The sequence below is a fragment of the Vanellus vanellus genome, assembly GCF_965231255.1.
Source record: "Vanellus vanellus genome assembly, chromosome: 17".
NCBI classification, from domain to species: domain Eukaryota; kingdom Metazoa; phylum Chordata; class Aves; order Charadriiformes; family Charadriidae; genus Vanellus; species Vanellus vanellus.
This window is the reverse complement of record NC_138922.1, coordinates 2,929,385-2,950,398: the sequence shown is the minus strand read 5'-3', so window position 1 is coordinate 2,950,398 and position 21,014 is coordinate 2,929,385. Positions and strand designations below refer to the sequence as shown.

General features: G+C 45.8%; 1 protein-coding gene across 4 annotated transcripts in view; it reads right to left on the bottom strand.

Moving 5' to 3' along the window:
• NDEL1 (nudE neurodevelopment protein 1 like 1) overlaps window positions 1-20,843 on the bottom strand; it is a 28,007-nt gene extending 7,164 nt beyond the window's left edge. For 2 of the 4 annotated variants that reach the window (XM_082492131.1, XM_082492129.1), the window contains exons 1-8: window positions 20,796-20,843; window positions 11,446-11,543; window positions 9,825-9,978; window positions 8,407-8,555; window positions 7,178-7,314; window positions 4,916-5,089; window positions 4,018-4,109; window positions 1,539-1,690 (exon numbers count right to left, since the gene is read on the bottom strand). In XM_082492131.1, coding sequence (XP_082348257.1) covers window positions 1,539-1,690; window positions 4,018-4,109; window positions 4,916-5,089; window positions 7,178-7,314; window positions 8,407-8,555; window positions 9,825-9,978; window positions 11,446-11,531 — 944 coding nt within the window. In that variant the 5' untranslated portion in view covers window positions 11,532-11,543; window positions 20,796-20,843. Of the gene's footprint in view, window positions 1-1,538; window positions 1,691-4,017; window positions 4,110-4,915; window positions 5,090-7,177; window positions 7,315-8,406; window positions 8,556-9,824; window positions 9,979-11,445; window positions 11,544-15,321; window positions 15,387-20,304; window positions 20,459-20,795 lie in introns of those variants that run through there. The other 2 variants (XM_082492132.1, XM_082492130.1) reach the window with 2 other exon arrangements.
• Between the last annotated feature and the right edge of the window lie 171 nt (window positions 20,844-21,014).

Here is a 21,014-nt window from a genome sequence, read left to right as displayed (position 1 = left end):
GACAGCAGGGCCATGCAGGGATCTCTGAGAACTTGCAGATAAGCACATCAGTCATTTCCACCCCCTTTTCTAGCCCACTAACGTCCTCCGAGTCTGCTGTAGAAGTTATCTTTCAGAAGGCTGAGTTTTTTTCAGCTACAACCTGCTCCTAACTCCAGACAGCCAGCCCAGATAACAAGTGTGATAACAATCTGGATAATTAAAACTGACCCCACCCCACAGAGCAATCAGCTTATTTGTCACACCACAACTCAATATAGCCATGCTGCCTCCTAAAATCAGCTATAATCTCTCCCTAGCAACTGCCTGACAGCTCACACCTGAAACATAGCCTGCGCGCTGCAAGTGTGAGCGCTCTGTGGTGATGCCCAGACCCCAGTTAGCCTTGCAGCGTACATACAACCGGATTTGCACATGACACTGACTTCGTTAAGTCTCCAAACTCCTCCTTTCCAAAAGCAGCAGACAACAGTGCCTCTAAAAACTCCGAATGACGGTTTCTAAGATGCAACTTGCCCCACTACCCACGCAGCAACGCGCCTCAGCTCAAACGAGGATGACTGTAGGAAGCTCAGTTTGTCTGCTCTCTGTATGGTGCTCTTTAGGTTGGTAACAGCTCATTTAATTCTCTAAAATAAATTCTGGATTGAGGATGTGCTGAATATTAGCATTAAATTGCACTGGCTTGAGGAGACTATCACCATGCAGGGAACATGGAGGGTGTTTTGCCCAGTGACACCACACATAGCTCGCAATACCACTGTGCCAGCACTGGAGGACCACTGTGCTCTTTGCCCTGCTCCTCAGGGCTGCTCATACAACCACAGAGCCCCATGCTATGAGGGACTGTGGGGAAAATCCTCCTGCTGAACCACTTCCCAGTATCCGAGAGGAAGCTCTAACCACAGGCGAGTCACGGGAGACATGTGGGGTAGTTTTTCCTGTGAAAGCAGTTTCTGGCTTCAGAGCTGACGCACAGCATGGAGGCAGTCACCCCCTCAGCCAGCCAGAATTACGCGATTAATGACGGTTTCTTTTCCCCTAATACAGGAGGAGTAAAGCAAACAGGGCACCACCCTCCAAGTGAGCATTTGCTGCCTGCACTCAGCTGTTCTCAGCAAGGGAATCTCCAGATTTGCAGTTAATGTACTTCCCCACGCACGAGCGCACCAGTAACTATGGCAACTCCATCACTACTTACTTGAGATCCTTTCAAAAGGGCACGTTCACTTCAGTAACCGATTTTCTGCCTGGGGTTTTTGTATTACCCAAGATGCAGCCACCAAGAGATTAGGCAGCAGAGGGACAGAACAGGCACTGACATCCTATCAGCTATGGGACAATCACGCTTGCTTTTCTCTTTGCTTTACAGCAATTAGCACTGTCATTTTCCCCATCCCTTTGAGACTTTGGCTTCACAAATTATTTGTCCTACAGGATGAAACCTGTGGTGGGCTAAAGACAAGCCAAGAAAAACTTCCGCTCCAAGTAGCACTCAAACGCACTCCCCTTTAGGGCAAAAATCTATCCTTACTTACCCTTTGTCAAAGAAAGAAGTATGCCCCGGATGAGGGTATTTTGTGCCATTGCTGTTCATAATGCTGCTGTTAACGTTCCCTGAAATGTAGGATTTCCGTGATGCCTGGTCCTTTGCAAAATTTCTGCAAGCAGCTAATTTGGATTCTAAGGCCTGTGAAAGGGAAAAAAAAAAAATGATGTCAAAAAATTAATACCATTAAGAGAAAGTATTTTGCTGTTCGAGTTCAGGCTTTGTCATGACCCCACTGTGATCATCTTTGTCATAAACTGAACTAAATGGGAACAAAGCTGTCATTTTCTCTGTCACACAACCACAAAGGAAATCCACACAACAAGATGCTGATGCAGACTGCCAGGCATGACTCAGTTCCATTAGGGCTCTGATTTTAGAAAATATCAACTCTCAATTAATTACCTAAAATAAGGAAGCCAACGCCTAGCAGAAGTTACCAAAACTTCTTGCTTCAGCAGCTGCAGTAAGGCTGGCATAAGCTAATCAGAAGACTAAGACAGAGCTGAAAACAGAATCCTCAACTTTTGGGAGAGAAAATTGACTTTTTTTTTCCCCCCAGGACAATGCCTTCTAGCATTTCTTTCTTAATCTTGGCCTGCAAAACAAAGCTAGTTTCTTAAGCCTCACTGATATCCTTCAGAACAAGAGCTGCTACATCAGAAGAGGAATCAAAGGCAGCAGCTATGCCCATCTCCATGGTCTGTACCTCATCTCTATTACCACCAAGCAAGCCCGGTGAGATCTTTTTTTCCCTATACAAGATGACAGTCTCTGCCTCATCCACTAACTCCTGGCAGGAGGGAGACCAAAATCCTGATTCTCTCCTTCACTTCAGAACATCACCTGCCCTTTCTGCCATCGGTCACAAACTGAGACTTAACTTGAGTATCTGTCTGGTCTAGCAGAAAGTCCTTGCAACTATTTGTTATATCCACCCCCTGCTTGGGGGCATTCACAGGCTTGCAAATGCATGCACTGGAGACAAAAACTCATCTCCCCAAACATGGGGGTTGGTCCTATTCCACATAGAAAAATTATTCCATTAATAAGGCACTGACATGCTATCACAAGTAAGCGAACTCTACACAGTCGTCTTCTAGAAATCCACGTAACCCTACTTAGTGACTATATAGGCAGATATAGATAACTACGCATCTCTTGGTCTCAAAGCACCTATCAGCTGGAAATAGCCCGTGTGATCTGTGCCAAGTGACCCCCTGTCTCAGCTGCAAGCAAGAAAGCTGAGGGGAAACCTCTTGCAGAGAAAAGGAGCCTAAGGCAGGGAGATGAGGCATCCTGTGAGTAGCCAAACCTAAAGAAATCCTGAACAACCTACAATTGTCACTAAACAAATGTGTGAGCTGGAATTTTGTATTGGTGGCAGAGTGTGTGTCTAAGAGCAGGCTGGGAAAGAAGCATGCTTATTTGGCATTTCCTGTCCTCGCAGAGTAATCACACAGGATTGTGATTAAGCTCCCTAAATCCCCTGCAGACTCTTACTCACAATGATCCCATTTTAAACACGTCACTCCATAACCCCGAGTCATCCTGCTGCCCTTTCAAACCAACTACGAGCTCACTGGCTCCAAATGCAAGCAACAAGGTAGTTTTTAATTTCAAACTCTGCTAAATCAACTGTCTGTACTGCAGCTATTGCCATTCTCAGTGTTAGCCACAAGAGACAGAGCAAAGCCAGCACCGGAGGCTAGACACCGAGGCTGTCCATGCTTCCATTCATAACACTAACCACTGAGGCACGTCAACAAGCTTCTCATAACTCAAAAGTCTTGTCTTCATTCAACTGGAAAGCCCAGCATCCTAAACAACACTGTACCAGATGTTTAAACCACTTCTTCCCTGCTTATACTGGTAATCCCTTTAAAGACTCACGCGTTTCACTTCCCCATCAACAACTACAGATGGGAACATTTGGCTTTCACCCGATTTATTTTCTCACTTTCTGATCAGAAGTTTCTAGATATTATTTTTTTTTTTTTCCTCCATTTTCAGCACCTGTTGCAGATTTCTCCAGGCACAAGAGGAGACACTGCCAGCATGACCTCAGCTCCCCTCCCATGACATACAGGAACTGTGCAGCAGGCACCCAGAGTCTGAGGTCCAGTCCTGCATCGTGGTCTCATAAGAGAAGAAGCCGCAGACCCCATTTGAAGTAAGAACAAGTCGCTGACAGTGTCTAACCCCATATACCAAAGTGCTTGAGAAACTTTTTACTCCAAATATTAATTTCATCACCCAAAGCTGGCATCAGAACCTCAGTAACATGTTTTACAAATGAAGATAATTAAAAAAGCCCACATCGTCACATACTAAACATTGAGTATGGATGATCTGGAAACTACAGCATGCACTCAGTATGGCCCAAGGCCTTGTTGTTATCGCTCACAAGGATGAAAGCTCAGTGACAGCAGCACAGAGCTAGGAATACTTCAGTTCAGAGCACTCACCCCCACTTTCCGTAACAGATCTCCCACAATGTTGAGAGCAGATATTCTAGCTGAAGGAGTAAGGGGGCTGGTACCAAATCCATTTGGTATAGCTGCAAACAGACACATTTTATTATATGCTCCACTCCTCCACATTTTTTTTTTTTTTTTAATTCAAATATATCAGCTTCTACATAAAAAGGTAAATCTAAAATTCTACTACAGGCTATTCATACAATTACCCCACAATAACGCACAGACTACATGATCACCAGCCATGGGAAAAAAAAAAGGCTTAATTCCTGTCCACTGCCCTCTTTCCCATTAGACCTACATGCAGAGTTCACGCACTCTCCATCTGCAAGGCTATTGCCCACAATCCATCTAATCCAGCCAGAGCTTCCTCTGGAATCTACTCATTCTAATTTGAAAAATAATGTATTAATCCTTGTGATTGTCCAGAGCCTTCCAGATGGGGAAGGGGACTGGAGTAACATCCTGCTGCCTCACAACGAGTATAAGACCCCTGAAAAGTACATGTGGTTACAGAGGCAGTCTGGATTGTTCAAATTCCTGCCTACTGTTTACCCACCACGGCTACTCCACATTGAAGCAGAATTATCAGTCACTGCACCTCCCTGCAATCCCAAACATCTTCAGTGCTCTGCTGCAGGCGTCTACTGCAGAGTGCAAACCCCCACCCCCCCAAAAAGCAATATCTAGCTTCACTGTCCTTCTCTACAGTGCTATTTACTCATTATACTCCTTAAATGCACCTGATGCTGCCCCAGAATTTAAAGATACCTTATGCAATGTGTGTGGGATCCACATGTACCTATGTTTACTTCAAGTTCACTAACAAGCACCTGGTCTGAAATTGTTTGTATTGAATACTAGACACAGTTTCTATGAATTATACCTTTGGGGGAAGGAAAACTATTTTCTGATCCTTTTCCAACGGGCGTAGCTGGCAAGGAGAGAGATGCCTGGACAGCCGAATCCATCTTTTCACAGTCTAGAGTCGGAGAACTGGGCGCTGACTTTCGGGTGACTTCTTGTTGCCTCTCCCGTACTGCTAGCTCTTGCCGTAAGTCTGAGGGGCGAAAGAAGAAAAGACCCACACGTATTGGTGACTGATTTCTCAAACACACACTCTTATTCATTTGGGAGGGAGGAGGAAACAGTTTGCAACAACACTATTAATTGCCTGCTGCTGGCTTTCTCCAGCAGCGGGGACCCCATCTCAGAGCACTCACAGCCCAACACCATCACCTCCCGTCTCAGCTGGGAGTAGCGAGGCAGCAAACACAGCCCTCCCAGGACCAGAGTGCTGGGTAGCCCCAGCAAGCACAGTGGGGGCTTCACCTCAGTATTTTTCCTCACCTGTAGTGCGAGTCCCTTGGAGAGTGCGTTACAAAAACTGTAGCTGGACAATAATGCATACTGAACTACATTCAGGTCCTGCTCAGAGGTTGGAAAAAGGGAGGAATGACCTATTCTCATGTTTCCAATTCCCCATGTTGTTCTTCCAGTTAATAATCCACCAGACTCCACGCTAGCCAAAGACAGTCAAAAGTCTGTATCTAGTTTCTTGCTGCCTCAACAAGTAAAAGAGCAGACTGGAGAGGCTGGGTACTCCAAATGACAGGAGAAGAGACTTGAGATTAGGAAACCTGTGTTTTATTCTCACCTCCTCTCCAGATCGCTGCTTACCCCTACCTTACCCCCTCCCATTTCCACCCGCATTTGCTAAAAAGAGCATCCAGCACAGTTCAGCAACAAATCTATAAAATCCTTTGAAGGACAAATGCAAATAAACATTACATTACAAGGGGATGTTCCTTTTTGGGTAGAGAAACTTAATCTTTTACAGACGTCGTACTCCCCATTTCAATCTGGTATAACGTGCAAGAGAAAATTATTTGTACATTATGGCTTTTAAGTTATTACAAATATTTAGAACCGATTTTAAGCAAAACAGCACAGCTGAAATGAAAATCTATCTGGGCTCCTAGAAGAGGAATTGTGGCTGTTCAATCAGAAATGTTATATTTGAGTTTGACACTGTATCAGTCCTTTTAGGGGCCTATAGTGTTCCTGCTTGCTGTCAGAGGGAAGTAACATGGAGCTTTGCTACCCTAACAAATGCTAAAAATTTCCAAATGACTCATCCAAGAAACAAGATGTCTTTTTTACCAATTATTCCAGTGTTCTTGAGAACACTCCGTAGGTTTTGCTGTTTTTTTCCAGTATTATTGCCCTAACCCCAAATTACTATACGTACATTTCCTCAGGAAATACTTTATCTCCCTTTTCACATTTATTATAAAAACCCAGTGCTTCCAATAGAGGCCTTCAATTTGTGGGGCACAAAGTTGGTTCAAAAAGGTTTACAAAGAACAACTACAGAATATACCAGCCTGCTGTCAAGTGTGTTGCCTTCCACTCAGATCTAGGCTGTAACTGAGGAATTATTTTAGAAACCTTCACTTGGGAGACAAAGTTGAAAACCACTAATCTCTAAACTACATTAATGGGAGGCATAGGCTTATGAGCAGATCATCCCCACTATTAGAGAATCAGTTTCCACCAACCATTAAAAAAATGCTTCCACGGCATCCTCAATGTGAAACCCAATGGGGAATTCCCAAATCCTAATCATATCCCAGAATGCTATCCCAAACATCTCTGATCCCACAGGTCTATCCACAGTCCTCACTGGAATATCTTAAATAAACTAGGCAATTTCCAAGAGATTTAGAAGGAACACAGGAGACGGGATTTTTTAAAGTTATTTAGCCACTTATCATCTATTCCCCTGTCGTATCTTGGTTTACTTCCTATAAAAGGCACGAAACCACAGTGAATGGCAACTTTTGAACTTTCCTCAACTCTATTACGTCTGTGGAAGACAGTATTTTTGTACCCACCTGGGTTAAAAATCCTGAATGAATCTGATATTAATTTTGCCCTACATGAGGAAGGTTTTCCTCTTAGCTACAATGGACATATAAAGAATAGAGAACACACTGTTAGTAAGAAATACCTAACGCTTACATTACGCATCCAGTTCAAGTCTCATTATGTGAGGCTTTCTATAAACATAAGCTTTGGTTGCTACACGTCTTTGTTAGCAAGCCCACAATGTACCAAGACACAGAACTAATCAAGCAATCCATACCTCTCGCTTCATCCTTTAATCTCTGTACAGAAACTAGCAACGATTCCTTGTCATCCAGTTCACTTTCTAAAAAGGCATTTCTCTCAATAGCCTGGTTCAGCCTTTGTTCAAAGTCTTCCAATGAAACTATTGTTGCCCTAGAAACAAAATCCAGAATATTAGGTTCTTCAGCTCAGCAAACATAAAAGCGTATTCAAAAACATAATAGAGAAAAAAATGTTAGCAAGGTCTATATTCAAGTCAGTCATTTGAAAGCTATGGAAATGCTTCTTAGAAAGGACTAATAAACTCCAAAGAAACAGGGGAATAAGACGAAAAGAAAATGATAGCATCTGGCTCTCAGAGGTGTACCAAAGAGCTGGGAAAGAGCCAGTCCAGCGAGCCCATCTCCATTTTTCCTAAGCCGTGCTCCAAAGCCATATATTTAATCAGTGCATTAGCTCAGGTGGTGCTGCACTCTCCAGAGCTCTGGCCAGGCAACAGCCCAGCGAGCGCAGAAAGCAGGGCACTGGGGTATTACCTAAGACCCAATTCGTTCCATGATTTCAGTGGGATAACTCATGTGTGTCAAAAGTTAGTCATGAGGTTAAGAGCCTTGTAGAAACAGGGCCTCAGCTCTCAGATCTTTTTGCCAGATAGCCAGAGGCTCATTCCTGATCCCACTGAATCAATGGCAAAATTCCCATTCAGCAAAACGGAAGCATGACCTACTCCTAAACTGGGCGTTTCTAACAGCAGCCCAATCATTTTATGCACTTATACAGGACAGATTTGTTCCCTACAGTCATTAAGCTGTTATGCAAGGGAAGAGGAGACTCCTTTGGCCTGTTTTATTTAAAAGGCACTATGTAAAGCATTAGTCTCTTACTTCAAAGGAGCTTTGAGCTACAAGGATCACAAATATATTTCAAGAGTCACCTAGTCGGTAGTATCAAAAGGAGCGCTCTGGCCTAGCTTGCTCTGAGCCTGCTTGCACTGCTTGTTTCTCACAGGAACATGAAGCACTTTGCCCCCCCTGCCTTTCCTGCTGTAACGTAACTACCAGCTGATGGAGGTGCACTCCAAGGGTAAACTGCAGTGTTTGGATAATCAAGTGTCTTGGGGTTTGTTTGGGTTCCTTTCAGTGTGCATTATTTTCCCCTCTTAAAGAACAATAAAATGATCAATCTGAATAGCAAAGAAGAGATCTAGTGAAAGCTTTAAGGCGAGAAGAGGCTTGCAGCCTTTACCTCTTTGCACGTTCCAAGTCGTCATTGGCCTGCTCCAGCTCCCTCACATACTTATGCAGCTGATCTTTAACAGCCCGTGTCTGGCTCAGGTCATCCTCTAACAACGACACTTGCTTGTAACTTTGTGCATACTGATGCTCCAGTTTCTCCTGAAAGAAAGAAGTAGCGAGATAAATATCAGTCACTTACACTCTCCAAGACATCAGTAGTAAAATGGAACAAAGAAAGAAACAGACTCACTGCAGTCTGCTGCCATGGGATTGCTGGTTACACAGAGCAGAAACTGGAGAGGTAGAAGGAACATGCTCAAAACATCAGAGCTGGACACAGTGTAAAATCACAAATGCTGCGTTGTACCCAGACATCTCGCCACGACACAGCTGGCTGCTCAGAGATGCATCCCCTGCATCTGTTCCCAACAGCCTGCACTGACAGCTGCTCTGAAGCCTCAAACATTTAGGAAGCCAGAGAGAAATCTAGCTGCACAGCCTCCCCTTTGGTGCCTCTCCCTTGACAATAGCCACGCTGTTTGCAGAACTTGTCTAACATCTCCATTAGCAAAAAATAAGAGCCACTGAAATCTGTTACAAAACCTCCAGGTCCGCAAGCTCATCTTCGAAAGACTGGAAAAATTAATTCCCAAACACGCTCTCACCAGCGCTGAGGGGGCGGGTAGGGGCTCATGGAAAAACTACTGACCTTATAAAACATGTATTGACCTTAAAGATACAGCTGGGATTGGATGAGTGAACAAGTAATTCCATAAACTTTATTTCCACTGGGTAAGTTTCCAACCTTTGCCTTCACAAAAATAACCCAAGACTACCAAAAATGCTTTTCCAAGATTCCAAAAGAGGCAAGAACTTGTTAACACAGAGGCATCAATTAAAAGTCACCTTCTGCACATGCAGATCCTTATGTAATTCCTGCCTCCACAGATACGGCTGTTAAGGAAGAATTAAGAGATTCTCTCTGAAAGATATGCACAAATCTTCAGCTTTCTTTAAAGTCTCATAAAAATCAAGGAGATCTTCTGGGCAAGAAAACTAGTATGCAAAGACAGATGATAACACAGTGGTCTGACAAAACATACTTGTGTTGTCCACCCTGTTGCTATGCTGACATTGCCTGTGTAACTAATAAAGCTACTACTTGGCAAAGCCTAGAGAATTCAAACAAACGAGCACAAACTCCATGACAAGAATTTCATGACGTGAACAAGAAAAATTCTGCCAGAAATTTCCATGGTAAGTTGCTGGCCTTATTTGGAGTACACGCCAGACTCAAGTCCGGATCTTAAATAGACAACTCCTTTACTTCATTTGGATATTCAGTGACAAAGAACAGAACAGATAATCTAAAATGAGATCCTAGACATATCTGTAAGAAGAGGCAATGCTGTTACAGAAAAGATCTACCTTTAATGTTTCCACTTCATACTTCAGTCTTTGGTTATCTGCTTGCAAATCTCTATTCCGCTGCTCAGCTTGCACTAGCTGTGCCTCCAACTCAGCTTCTAATTCTCTGCTTCCCTCCTGAAATTCAGCCAGCTCTTCACGAGCTTCCTGGAAGCTGTAAGGAAAGGATTTAATCAGTTGAAGATTCGGCATCTCCCAAGTTAAAACAAAATCCACAGCTCTTTTTAAAATAATAAGCTGAAAAAACAGGAGTTCAGAATACTTAAGTGTCATCCACAGACCTCTAAGGGGAAAAAAAAACCACAAGGGAAATAGAGAAATTACTCATTAAGCTTAGCTATAAAAGGAAATTAATTCTCTTACATCAAACAAACAGCTACATTAAATGCATGTGTGAATACAAACTTGTATCAAAGCTATTTACAGGATTCATGGGAGTCTGACAACCACTTTGTACTCCATTAGCTTTCACTGCTAGGAGGATAGAGTCAATGAATGAAATAAAACATTTAGCCTGGTTTTGGTCAAAAATTGTAAGAGAGAACATCAGCTTCTAGATCTCTGCACTACCTGGAAATTTAAGGTTCTTGAAAAGTGCAAAGGTTTGAATCTTAGGGTTATTGAGCACCACGGCAGGAAGCCAGCACATACCTACCTTATATTACTGCAAGTTATTAAATACTAGAAGTAGCCACTCCACATACTTTGGTTGTTAAATTTGCATCTTTACTGTACATAATAGCTCTGCTCTTAGGAAGCAGCAAAGAAAACTAACAAGGTTTTAGGAAACAACATATCCACTGGAGTCCAAGAGAGAAAATTTTCTGACACCTCAAACCAGGTTAGCTTTCTCCATGTGGACAGGGCCCTCCACATACCCACCCCTGGAAAAACACCAAAACCAAGCAAACAAGCATCTTGGACTCTTCGGTCTTGAGGGAGCTTTAAATGGCTTTATCTCAATTGCACATGAGTAATACTGAATGCAAGGAAAGCTTCCAAAGAAAATAAACTGCGAGCCTCTAATGCACACCCCCCCCCCCCCCCTCCAGTAAAAAACCCAAACAAACCCCAATCCCACAAGAAGCACAGCATTACTCAAGACGACAACTTCTCTTGTCATTTTTGGTAACCAAAAAGCCCTGTGCCCCCCAAAAGATGTAAACCACTGGTACAGGCTGGACTATGAGGTAGAATACACTTCAATAAATTGCAGTAGACACCAATCAGCCACTTTTCATACCGGTAATTCAACTACAAGAAGCTCGAGGGAAGAGTAACGACACAAGGCAAGCCCAAAGGTGCTTTCTTATGATAAAACATCAAGATACTACTTAAGGCAGCACTTCAATTATACAAAGATGCACATGATCGCGAAAGGGCTCTGCTCTTGCTCAAACATGCTCAAAACATAGCCTGGAGTTCATGGCATGGTAATATCGTGCAAGAAACACTCAGGTCCCACCAGGCTGGGAATTTTAAAGCTTGACTTAAAGCTGGAAAGGCAGAGATTCTTCCTAAAATATCTAATACCCATCTTGGCATAGCCTTGCAGAGAAATAGATTAAACAATGTTTTGGTCATTAAAAAACAAATCCAGCCTTCAAATCTACAACAGTACCTTTGTTTGTATTTCAAGGAAAGCTCTTTCCAATACGCAGTTTCCTCCTTTGGACTCGAAAAAGTTGGGATTTCTTCACTGTCCATGATCAACACGACCTGCAGGATACAAACATAAGAATACACTCAGGATAAATAGACAGGCAGACTGCTCCCGAAACTGCTGCTAAGGACTGGGCTTCATTGCCACAGCCTTTCTGACAGCGGCATCCAGACTTGGCACCCGCAAGAGGGATGTTAACCATCCCTAACAAGCATCATTCAGCACAAAGACCTGCCGCAACAAGCAACGTAATTTTATCCAGCTTCTGGAAATGCTCGTGCAGCAGCCTGAAATGAGACAAGAAATTTTGGCTATATTTTGTACCTGCCACTGAAACAGTAGTTAATGCCACAAGACCACTTAGGACCACAGTTGGGAAAGATATTAAAATTTACAGCTATCACAGTTTCCACTTTCCTTTGTTAAATGTTCTTAAAGAGATTTTTCCTCCTGTCACCAACACAGCAATACACACTACAACTATTAGCGCTGCAAAGGCATGTAACGAACAAGGACAAACACTCTGAGGTCAACCACTAACACACTGTGCTGCAGAGATTAAAATTCAATTTACTCTGCCTGTGTTGAGTCCCAGCTAATTCCTGTTTTTGTGTAAAACACAGGTAACAGAAGTTAGCCACATAAGTTTGCTCCCTCTGTCCTCTCAAACAGACACAAGAAAGATCAGCCTCTCTCATCAAATTACATGGTCACGTCATAAAACAACAGTGATTCCAGCCTGGAGGTGTTTAGAGGACCAGCTTCCCACCCAAGGGGGACCACACTCTCTGGATGAGGACCTCCTTTCTTCAGCTGCATCACCACTGGATGCCACTTGCATTGCTATTAGCCAGTGTAAGCAACGCAACCCAACATGTACTTTTTATACCGCTGCTCAGTAACGGAGGAATACACAGTCCTGAGGGACATGAGACATTGGAGGCCTCAACACACACTAGGTCTCTGAAGCTGATGAAGATGAAGAGGTGGTCGTGGTCCTGCAAGACCAAGAGCAGTGTTCAGATAGGCAGAGTTCCCAGCCACAGCCAGGAGATGCACCATGTACCATTTCTGAGCTCTCTCCAAGCAATGCCCCAACTCTCTTACTCACAGGCTTTTTTTTTTTTCTCCATCCTCAAAACCAAGACTCAAATTCTGTTATTAACACCCAGAAAAGAATAAGCTGAAACCAACCTCTTCTCTGTTTAAAGCAGAGGCTTTAGACAATGCTTGCATCAGGCTCAACAATCAGTAACAGCTGACCTAGAAGTCCTGACTTTCACACTCTAACAGACATCAACAGCCAACACTGTCCCTTCAGGCCTAAAATTGTCACACTAATGTGTCCTGCATCTCAGTGACCCACATTTCAGATACCTAAAAGTAGGACAAAACAATCCCATGCTTTCATCAGAGAGCAGACAGGCTCATTTCAGAGACTGGCACTTATCTCACAAATAAAGTGAGGTGAACTGGCACATTTGTTCTTCAGCTGAGACTGCAGCTGCCACAATCCAAGGGTACGAGATCAAATTTATCCAGAGGGTGCTAGGAGGCTGCTCAAAAACACCCCACCTCTTGCATTATGTTTATTTAACTTTACAGCTTTATTGTAGAAGCACAGTTGTCATGAATCAGGTCTTCATGCTGCCTGAGAGAACGGATGATGTTTCATTTTCTGCGTTGCCCCGTACTGAGAAAATAAAACATACATGTAGAGCCATTATAATTCCCCCTAGCACATATATTTTCAGTCCTGACGTACCTCTTTAGATAAAAATGTCTTTGGCTGTACTTACTTCAGTAGTTGCACCTGTTACCAAGGCTGCTTAATCACAACATAGGGATAACTCTCAAGTCCTGTGCAAAAGACTGTTTACAGTGGAGGTAGAGCCCATGAATCACCTCCCAAACTGTGGTGGTTTCACAGCCGGGTGCATTAAGGCAAGCAGACATCTGCTGTGGCTCAGGCACGTGTCAGGCAGCTCCCGAAATGCAATTCAGATTGCCAGGAAGAGGAAGAGGTGAACAGCTTGGCTCAGCTACCGCTGCGTGCTGCCCGTAACATCATTCCCACACTGACCTTACTGAAACCGCTTCCGTAAAAGCCTTCTGATCTTTCCCTCTAAGGCACTCGGCTCTAAACCGGCGCACTCTGAGAGGCTTAGATCAGCAAGAAGCACATTTTCCCCAAAATAAATGAGGCGTAGCATGGAACAGGGTCAGTTCCCACAGCTCCAGAAGAGCTGATCTCAAAAGGTGAACAGCCAGGCAGCCACCCGTCAGCAAAATTCAGGATGCATTTAGAAAAAACCTTGTACAAGGAAGTATCTGACATCATTTCCTAGAAGTCACCGCAATAAGGTCATCCTGGGCCCACGACACACCCTCGGAAATGAACATCCCAGGAATGCCCGCACACACAGCAGGCTACACCAGAAGCGGGACGGGCTGCCTGAGACCACACGTACTTACAGAGTCACCAACTGCCGATGCAGGAGATTTTTATTAGTTTGGGGTTCTTTTTCCCCCCACTCCCTTGTCAAAAGGCCCGTTCCTTTGAGACACCAGAGGGAGGAGATTCAGCCCTGTGGTATTTCAGGCCCCTCAGCAGCAATTCTTCCTTCCCAAACCCACCCCCCAGGAGCAAGCTGACCTTTCCCAAGTCCACCATGATTTTCCTGCCTTGGTTAAAAACAGGTGATAATTCATGATTACCCATGTCTACCATCATGCCCAATGCTATCAGCATGGATTTTTGATCTGCTGACTGCACTGCATAAACACGTCCCATATTAGTGCCAGCATGCAACACTAAGCTCCAACATCCACATCCCAGTTTTTGTACACAGTTACATCCTTTGGCTTCTCTCACATACTTGGGGGACAAGAGAGAGAGATAATGGCACATATAAATGCTCTGCAACAAGGTGGTTCAGGGCCAAAACACTGGTCTTAGAGTTGGGAGATGCAGACAGCTTCCAAACCTGCCACCAGCACACATGTGGCCATGAGTAAATCACTTAACTTCTGCCAACCTTTGTCCATTCCCTCTATTTATGGTGTAGAAACAGAGGCCTATCTAAGCACACGTATATGCCTGGCAGAGAGCGACTGCTAGGCATTATCAGAACATAACCAGATAATTTTAAACATCCCATGTGTGGGAGAGCAGATGCCCACGGAATACCAAGAGTTTAACAAAAACTGCTTTGCTTCAGCCTGTTGCCAATTGTCCCAGCTCTGGGCATTGTGTGAGGAGCTGAGAACCAGCACAGCGAGCCCTTCCTATTCACCGGCTTCTTTGCATACGTGGCACTCGCAGAATCAAGCCTTTGACAAACAACACTGAGGCTTTCAGGATACAGACAAGACAATGCAGCAGCGTCTTCCAGGGAAAATGAGAGCCGGCTTATGCTGCTGCCCACTCGGAATTCATTACAACAGAGCTTAGCATTCACACAGCGCCCTGGGAAAAACTCAGCTACGCGGGCATCACTCCAGGATCCGAAGCAGCTGTCAAACAAGAACTATGTTCAAAACGTGGGGGCTCCTTTCAGGACCCCCCTTACACACTCAGCAGGACAGAGTAACTCTCCACTGTTAAAATGGAACAGCTTTTCCACGCTGTGATCACTCTAAACTGCAGCTTATAAATTAAGAACTTCTCTAAATCCAGGGGTTTTTGTACAGGACAAATCTGGTTTCCCACCTCCAAAAGCATCCTTACGAGCAAAATGCTCAATATCCTCTAGACATTACAAAAGCCAAAGGCTGAATATAACACATAGCAGAAATCACTAAACAAACATGCAGACACTATTTTTCAAGTACCTTAAAGAACCTTGCGTTCAAGGCCAAACCAAAATCCTCATGGAGCCACCTCTCAGCTAAGTCATGAAAACACAAACACAGCTTGAAGTGTAACACAATACCTTAAAAAAGCTTCCTGGGCTCTCCATGTGATTGGAAGCTGCTGCTAGGGTTTGGATCAAGTATCAGACCAAAACACTAAGCTTGAAATATAACACAGTGCTTTGACTTCTACCCACCCCTTCCCACAGTTGGGAATCCACTCCTCTCCACTCTCAAAGTCAGCTCAATTCACTGACGCATGGTGGTAAAGATGAGCTACAGAAACACATCCAAAGTGATTCCAAGTACTGCTCAGAGGCAGCTGCAATTCACCCAGGATGTTCCCGCAGCATCCCAAATGGCTGGATAAACCATTCTTCCTGATTTTCATCAAGCTGCGTTCTCCCATTTAAAACTAGCTTATAAATATTTGCCATATAAAGGGAATGAATATTGTTTAGTGTTCATGAACGGGTCATTTTTCTGCACGTAGGCCACCAGCTTTCTTCTTCACAGTCCTGTTTGCCCAGTATTTTCAGACAGCAAACACAAAGACTTAAGCAGAGGCAAAGCCAGGCCACTTCAGCACGACAAGCCCCAGCACTGAGACTCCCTCAGCCACACTTTGCTGCCCCACCACCAAAGGCAATGCAGATGTCCATCGACCTTTGGAATTATCGAGTCCTGTTTTAAGTGGTTACTTGTTTAAAGAAATTCTGCCAAGCTCACATCTGGCCTGCAGTTCTCAAGATAACAACCCGTTCTGGCTATCGGAGGCCCCAAAACTGCCACATGCCACGTAATTGCCGCAGTCATCCCCCTTGTCGCAGGGGTGGACTCTGCCGCTGAGTTCTGGCACCGTCCAGAGCTGCCACAAAGAGCAGGAAGGACCATCAGCAACCAGGGCTTCTTCCTCTTCCCATTTTATGGTGATTCACAGACAGAAAAGCAGAAGAAATCTTGTTTCCACCATTCTTCACCTTCTCAAACCACAAGAACCAACAGGTAACCCCTCAAACCCCTGAAGCTCTGGATTTTTTTCCAAAACCCAATCAGGAGTCAATGCAAAGGAGCCTGTGCGCTCCAGCCAAAAACCAAAGCAAATTTGCATTGTCCTTCACTTATTAGAATATGGAAAACAAACAAACAAAAGCCATGGATTAGATTTCACCAATCAATTTGTGCTTGTTTTTCTCATCCTGAAATAGGAGCTGGAGGCATTTTCATACACATTTTGGAAGGCTGCCTGCATCCATTGCTGCTTTGGAAAGTGAACCTCTGTCTTTTCCTGCAATACTATTTTTGAACTGAATGTTCTCTGGTGAACCACAACAAATACCCCCTTGCCTCTTACAACAGCAGCATATGAGCTTTCAGGAAAAAAGAAAGTCACAGAGCACAGCATCAGCACAACGCTCCCTACTCTGCCGTAATAATAAATCCTGCATTTCCAATTTGGACAGCACAGGAAGCAGAAGATAACCAAACCAAGTTCAGACTAAAAGCCTGTAAGATAACCAGCCACCATACAGCAAAGCCTTGGTATCTCAACAGCCTCTTGTGGAATCAGCCTTATTAATCAAATAAAACAGGTACGCTTTATACCATGTGGTCAGGACTCCCACACCCTGTGAATATATGATATCCAGTGGGGCAAAAAATCCCTCGATGCCAGCACTAGCATGCAAGCCCTGAAACCAAAAGGAAGGTACTGATGCAAGAAACCTCTTTTCAGAAATCAAGCTACCACTACCAAAGGCATCAGAATTTAGTATTAAAAAACATTTATCCCTGTTATAAACATGGGAACTTTAAGATATCTGGCCTCTATTTGTTCCCAAGTAACACCACTGAAGCACCTTAAAAAGGAAAATCTGAAGAGGTTGGTGCTCCTGATGTGGATGCAGTATGTGCAGAGATGAAGATGCCCCTGAAGACATGCATGTCTCAGAACAACCTGGGCCTGACCACGAGAACAATTTGCTCCCAGCCCCGTACCTGGGAACCCCAGAGGGACAGATCCACACAGAGCAGAAGTGTGTGGAGTAAACAGCAAGACAGAAATTAAGGCTGTGAAAAGGATATGCCTCTCCCTGCCTCCGTCTCCGCTCTCTGCAAAGCTACCTCTTCAGAAAGTCGGTGACATACGATGAGCACCAGGAGCACCAATTCTGACTCTACACCTGAGACTGACAGCTGGGACATGCTGTTAAGTGTTATGTGCCTGCACACCCCCCACCCACCTCTGGAGGTTATCCACCCAACTTGCATCTTCTCCAACTCCCTGTTGCCTGGTTTCTCTTTAAACCTTGAAAAATTACAGAGCATCCTACCCAGAAGCTTTATCTGAGACCTTATAACACACACAGCAAAAACCTTGTGACAAATGACAGCACGCAGATCCCCTGGGCCTCCCAATTATCTCAGCAATTAAAACCATCCCCATGACGACATTCCCTGGAAAGGCAGTGGCCAGAGGGCTAAGATGCTTTTGAACACTGCAGAATGACAAGTGACCAAGAAACTTAAAGGGAAAAGCACTTAGGACAGGTTTCTTCCAAGAGAAGTCAATTCTGTTGCTTTTTAAATCCCTACTAGTTCTACCAGTGCCAGGGAGGGGAAAACGTTTTTTGAAAAACGCTACCCAAAAGCTAGTCACAGGCCAGCCATCGACAGAGAGGGCCTTCAGTCTCTTCAGTAAGCACTTAACAAGATGAGAGTTAAAAATAAATCCCCAAGCTTACGTTGATCAGGAGAGTGAAGAAGCACAATCTGCTACTGAGCTGTATCGACAGAAGAGCCCTCCAGGGACACAACCGTATCAAGAAAAATATGCTTTGATGGTTACATCTCATTTTGCCCATGGATAAGTGCAGTATGGTAGAGAAAAGAAAGTTTCCTTGAATACACTTTATCTTGATTATGTTTGTGGTATCACAAACATAAAGGACTGCAAAAAGACTACTTCCTTTCTGTAGTCTGACTTCCCCTGCTTCTCAAACATAACTGTAATAGACTGAGGGACTAAATAGTACAGTCAGGGGAAAAAAAAAAAAAAAAAACCCAAAACAAAACAAAAGACGACTCTACCCCAAAGAGGGGGAAGGAAATTAAATCACTATGCCCCTGAGAACACATACCTTCACCTTTGTAACTCCCAATGACATGCATGATCAAATCTCTGCATGTGCAAACCAGAAGGAGAATGCCTGAGCTCTGGATCCATGTAAAGAACATAAATACACAGCCCAGCCAGGGCTGGGTCTGAAAGCAAGACAGAGGATCTCTTCCAGGGCAGACTTAACACTATTAATCCAAAAAACGCACTACTTATCCACACCTGTCATATCCTGAACAACCACAGTTAACTGGCACCATCAACCAGCATGCTTGTGCATTCACATTGCTGACACATCAAATTTAAACATTAATAAAAAAAGATATAAAAGCCTCCTAGGCCCCAGAACAGCTCCTTCCTCTTAGTTCCTAATACTTCTAACAAAACACTGACCTTGACAAGGCCACCTACCCTCTGCAGTGTCCAGGAATTGCTTGGTGGGGGGGACGACGACAAAACAACCACTACAAAAAAAAAAATTGCTTAACTATCCAAAGAATTCTTCTGTGGTTTCACACATCTAACCCCCTCTCGGGGCAATAAACACTATAAAGCCCCCAAAAGTGCCCTCTGCCTCTTCTCCACACTCATGACCAAGTCAAGATAGTTTCAGAGGGAACAAAGAAGCCCCGAGTCACCAAATACTCCCAGCACAAATCAGTAGAGAGTGATAAAGATGGGCTGCGCGTGGGCAAGGACAGCTCTCCTCCTCACTAGGAAGGAGAGACAGATGCATTAATGGGAAATCACTTAACTGGAAGTCTAACTCTAGTAATGTTATTTCCTCTTGTGTTGGATGTGTTCATCCTTTACAGCACGTCTGCTGCAATTTGGGTCAAACTCATCAAACTAGGAGTACGAGGCAGGGACTGTTCAAGTCTAGTCATGTTTATATGAAATACAGCAGGACTTGCTAAGCTGAGAGGGAGGCGATAAAAAACCTCTGAGAAAAACCCTCACAGAATCACTCAAAAATATTCAATAAAGATGTACACTAGGCATCTGCTGTACCGAGTATTTTATGAGAATGGAGGCAAATCATATGCCCACATTCCTGTCACTGACTGGGGATGGATGATGGAAAAATAAACACCTTCTGGGACAAAGCCACCTACAAAGGAGGCACAGTGACTGTAAAGGGAGTAGCCGTGCTCCCCGATGACAGCCAGGCAAGTCACTGAACTTACTCGGCCGTGTATTTCTGCACACAGTTAAGTCCCTTTGCATTCAGAAAACGCTCTGAGGAAAGAGTGAAGTCAAAAGCAATTTGCCACCATCACAGCCGTGCTGGCTGCCCTGCTCCCCGGGGCAGCGTGGGGACCGACAGGGAGCACAGCCCACTGCATTAAAGCAGAGAGCAAGGCGGACAGGCGTCCTCTCCACCACGCATCACATGAGGGAGGGAAGGCGAGACCCGGGGGTGAGTCACCTCGCCGGCCTGCAGACCAGACAGAAGCCAGGAATAGCTGAGGAGCTGGACGGGCTCCACAAGCCGGGCAGTTTGGGCTTAACCCATCCAAATTCTGCAATTTCACTCTGACCCTTGGCCACAGAAGCGCACTGTGGGGCACCCAGCCGCCCTCCCTCCCCGCCAGCTACCAGGGGCCCTGACCCGGGCCTGCCACGACCCGCCGTGTTCACAGGCCGAGGTCCGTCTCCACGACGAGGCGTGACGAGGGGAAGCGAAACGCGATGGTGCGACAACAAGACGCGTTCCCCGCAGGCGGTCAGGGCCCCGGCACCGCCAGCAGCGAGGGGAGAGCGGGCAGCCCGGGGCAGAGCCGGGGCAGGAGGGCAGCTCCGCGCCAGACACGGCTCCTTCCCTCACGCTCAGCTGAAAATACCTCTGAAAACGGGGCTTCTCCACCACAGGCCGCGGCTCCCGGGCAGGCACGGCCGGCCCCGGCGGGAAGGGGCGGCCGGTCACCGCGCACCCCCCCGCCCGCTGCCGCCTCCTCAGCGCCCGCCGACCCCCAACCCTCGGGGATGGGGGAGGGGGGACAGTACACCGGCTCACGCAGGGCGGCGGCCGAGCGGGCAGGGTCGAGCCGGGCCGGCCAGTGACAGACACTCGCTTTCACCAATGGGAGGCGTCGGGGCTGCGCCACCGGCCAACTGCGGGCAGCGGAAGGCGGGACCTGCCCCGTTGTCAGTTTGCAGCCAATCAGCGGAGGGGTGCGGGGCCCGTAGCCCCCGGCACGACGAGGAACGACACCCCCCCACCCCCCGCCGCCGCGTTCCCCTCCCGTCCTCCCCACGCCCGCCCCCTCCACGGGACCGGCCGGCTGGCTAGCAGCCACCACGAGGATCCCCGGCCTCCGCCGCCGCCACTCACCGGGGCGCATCCTCTGCCACAGCCGCAGCACCGCCCGCCGGCATCGGGTCTGCTTCATCCGGGTACGTCGGAGGGGCGGAGCCACGCCTCTGATGCAACAGCGGAGCGGGGGGCGGAGCAACCGGTACCGGGCGATTGGCGGAGCGACGGGAGGAGCGATGGGCGGGGCGGAGCGATGGACAGGGCGCGCCCCGGCGGGGAGTGCCTGGTGAAGCCGGG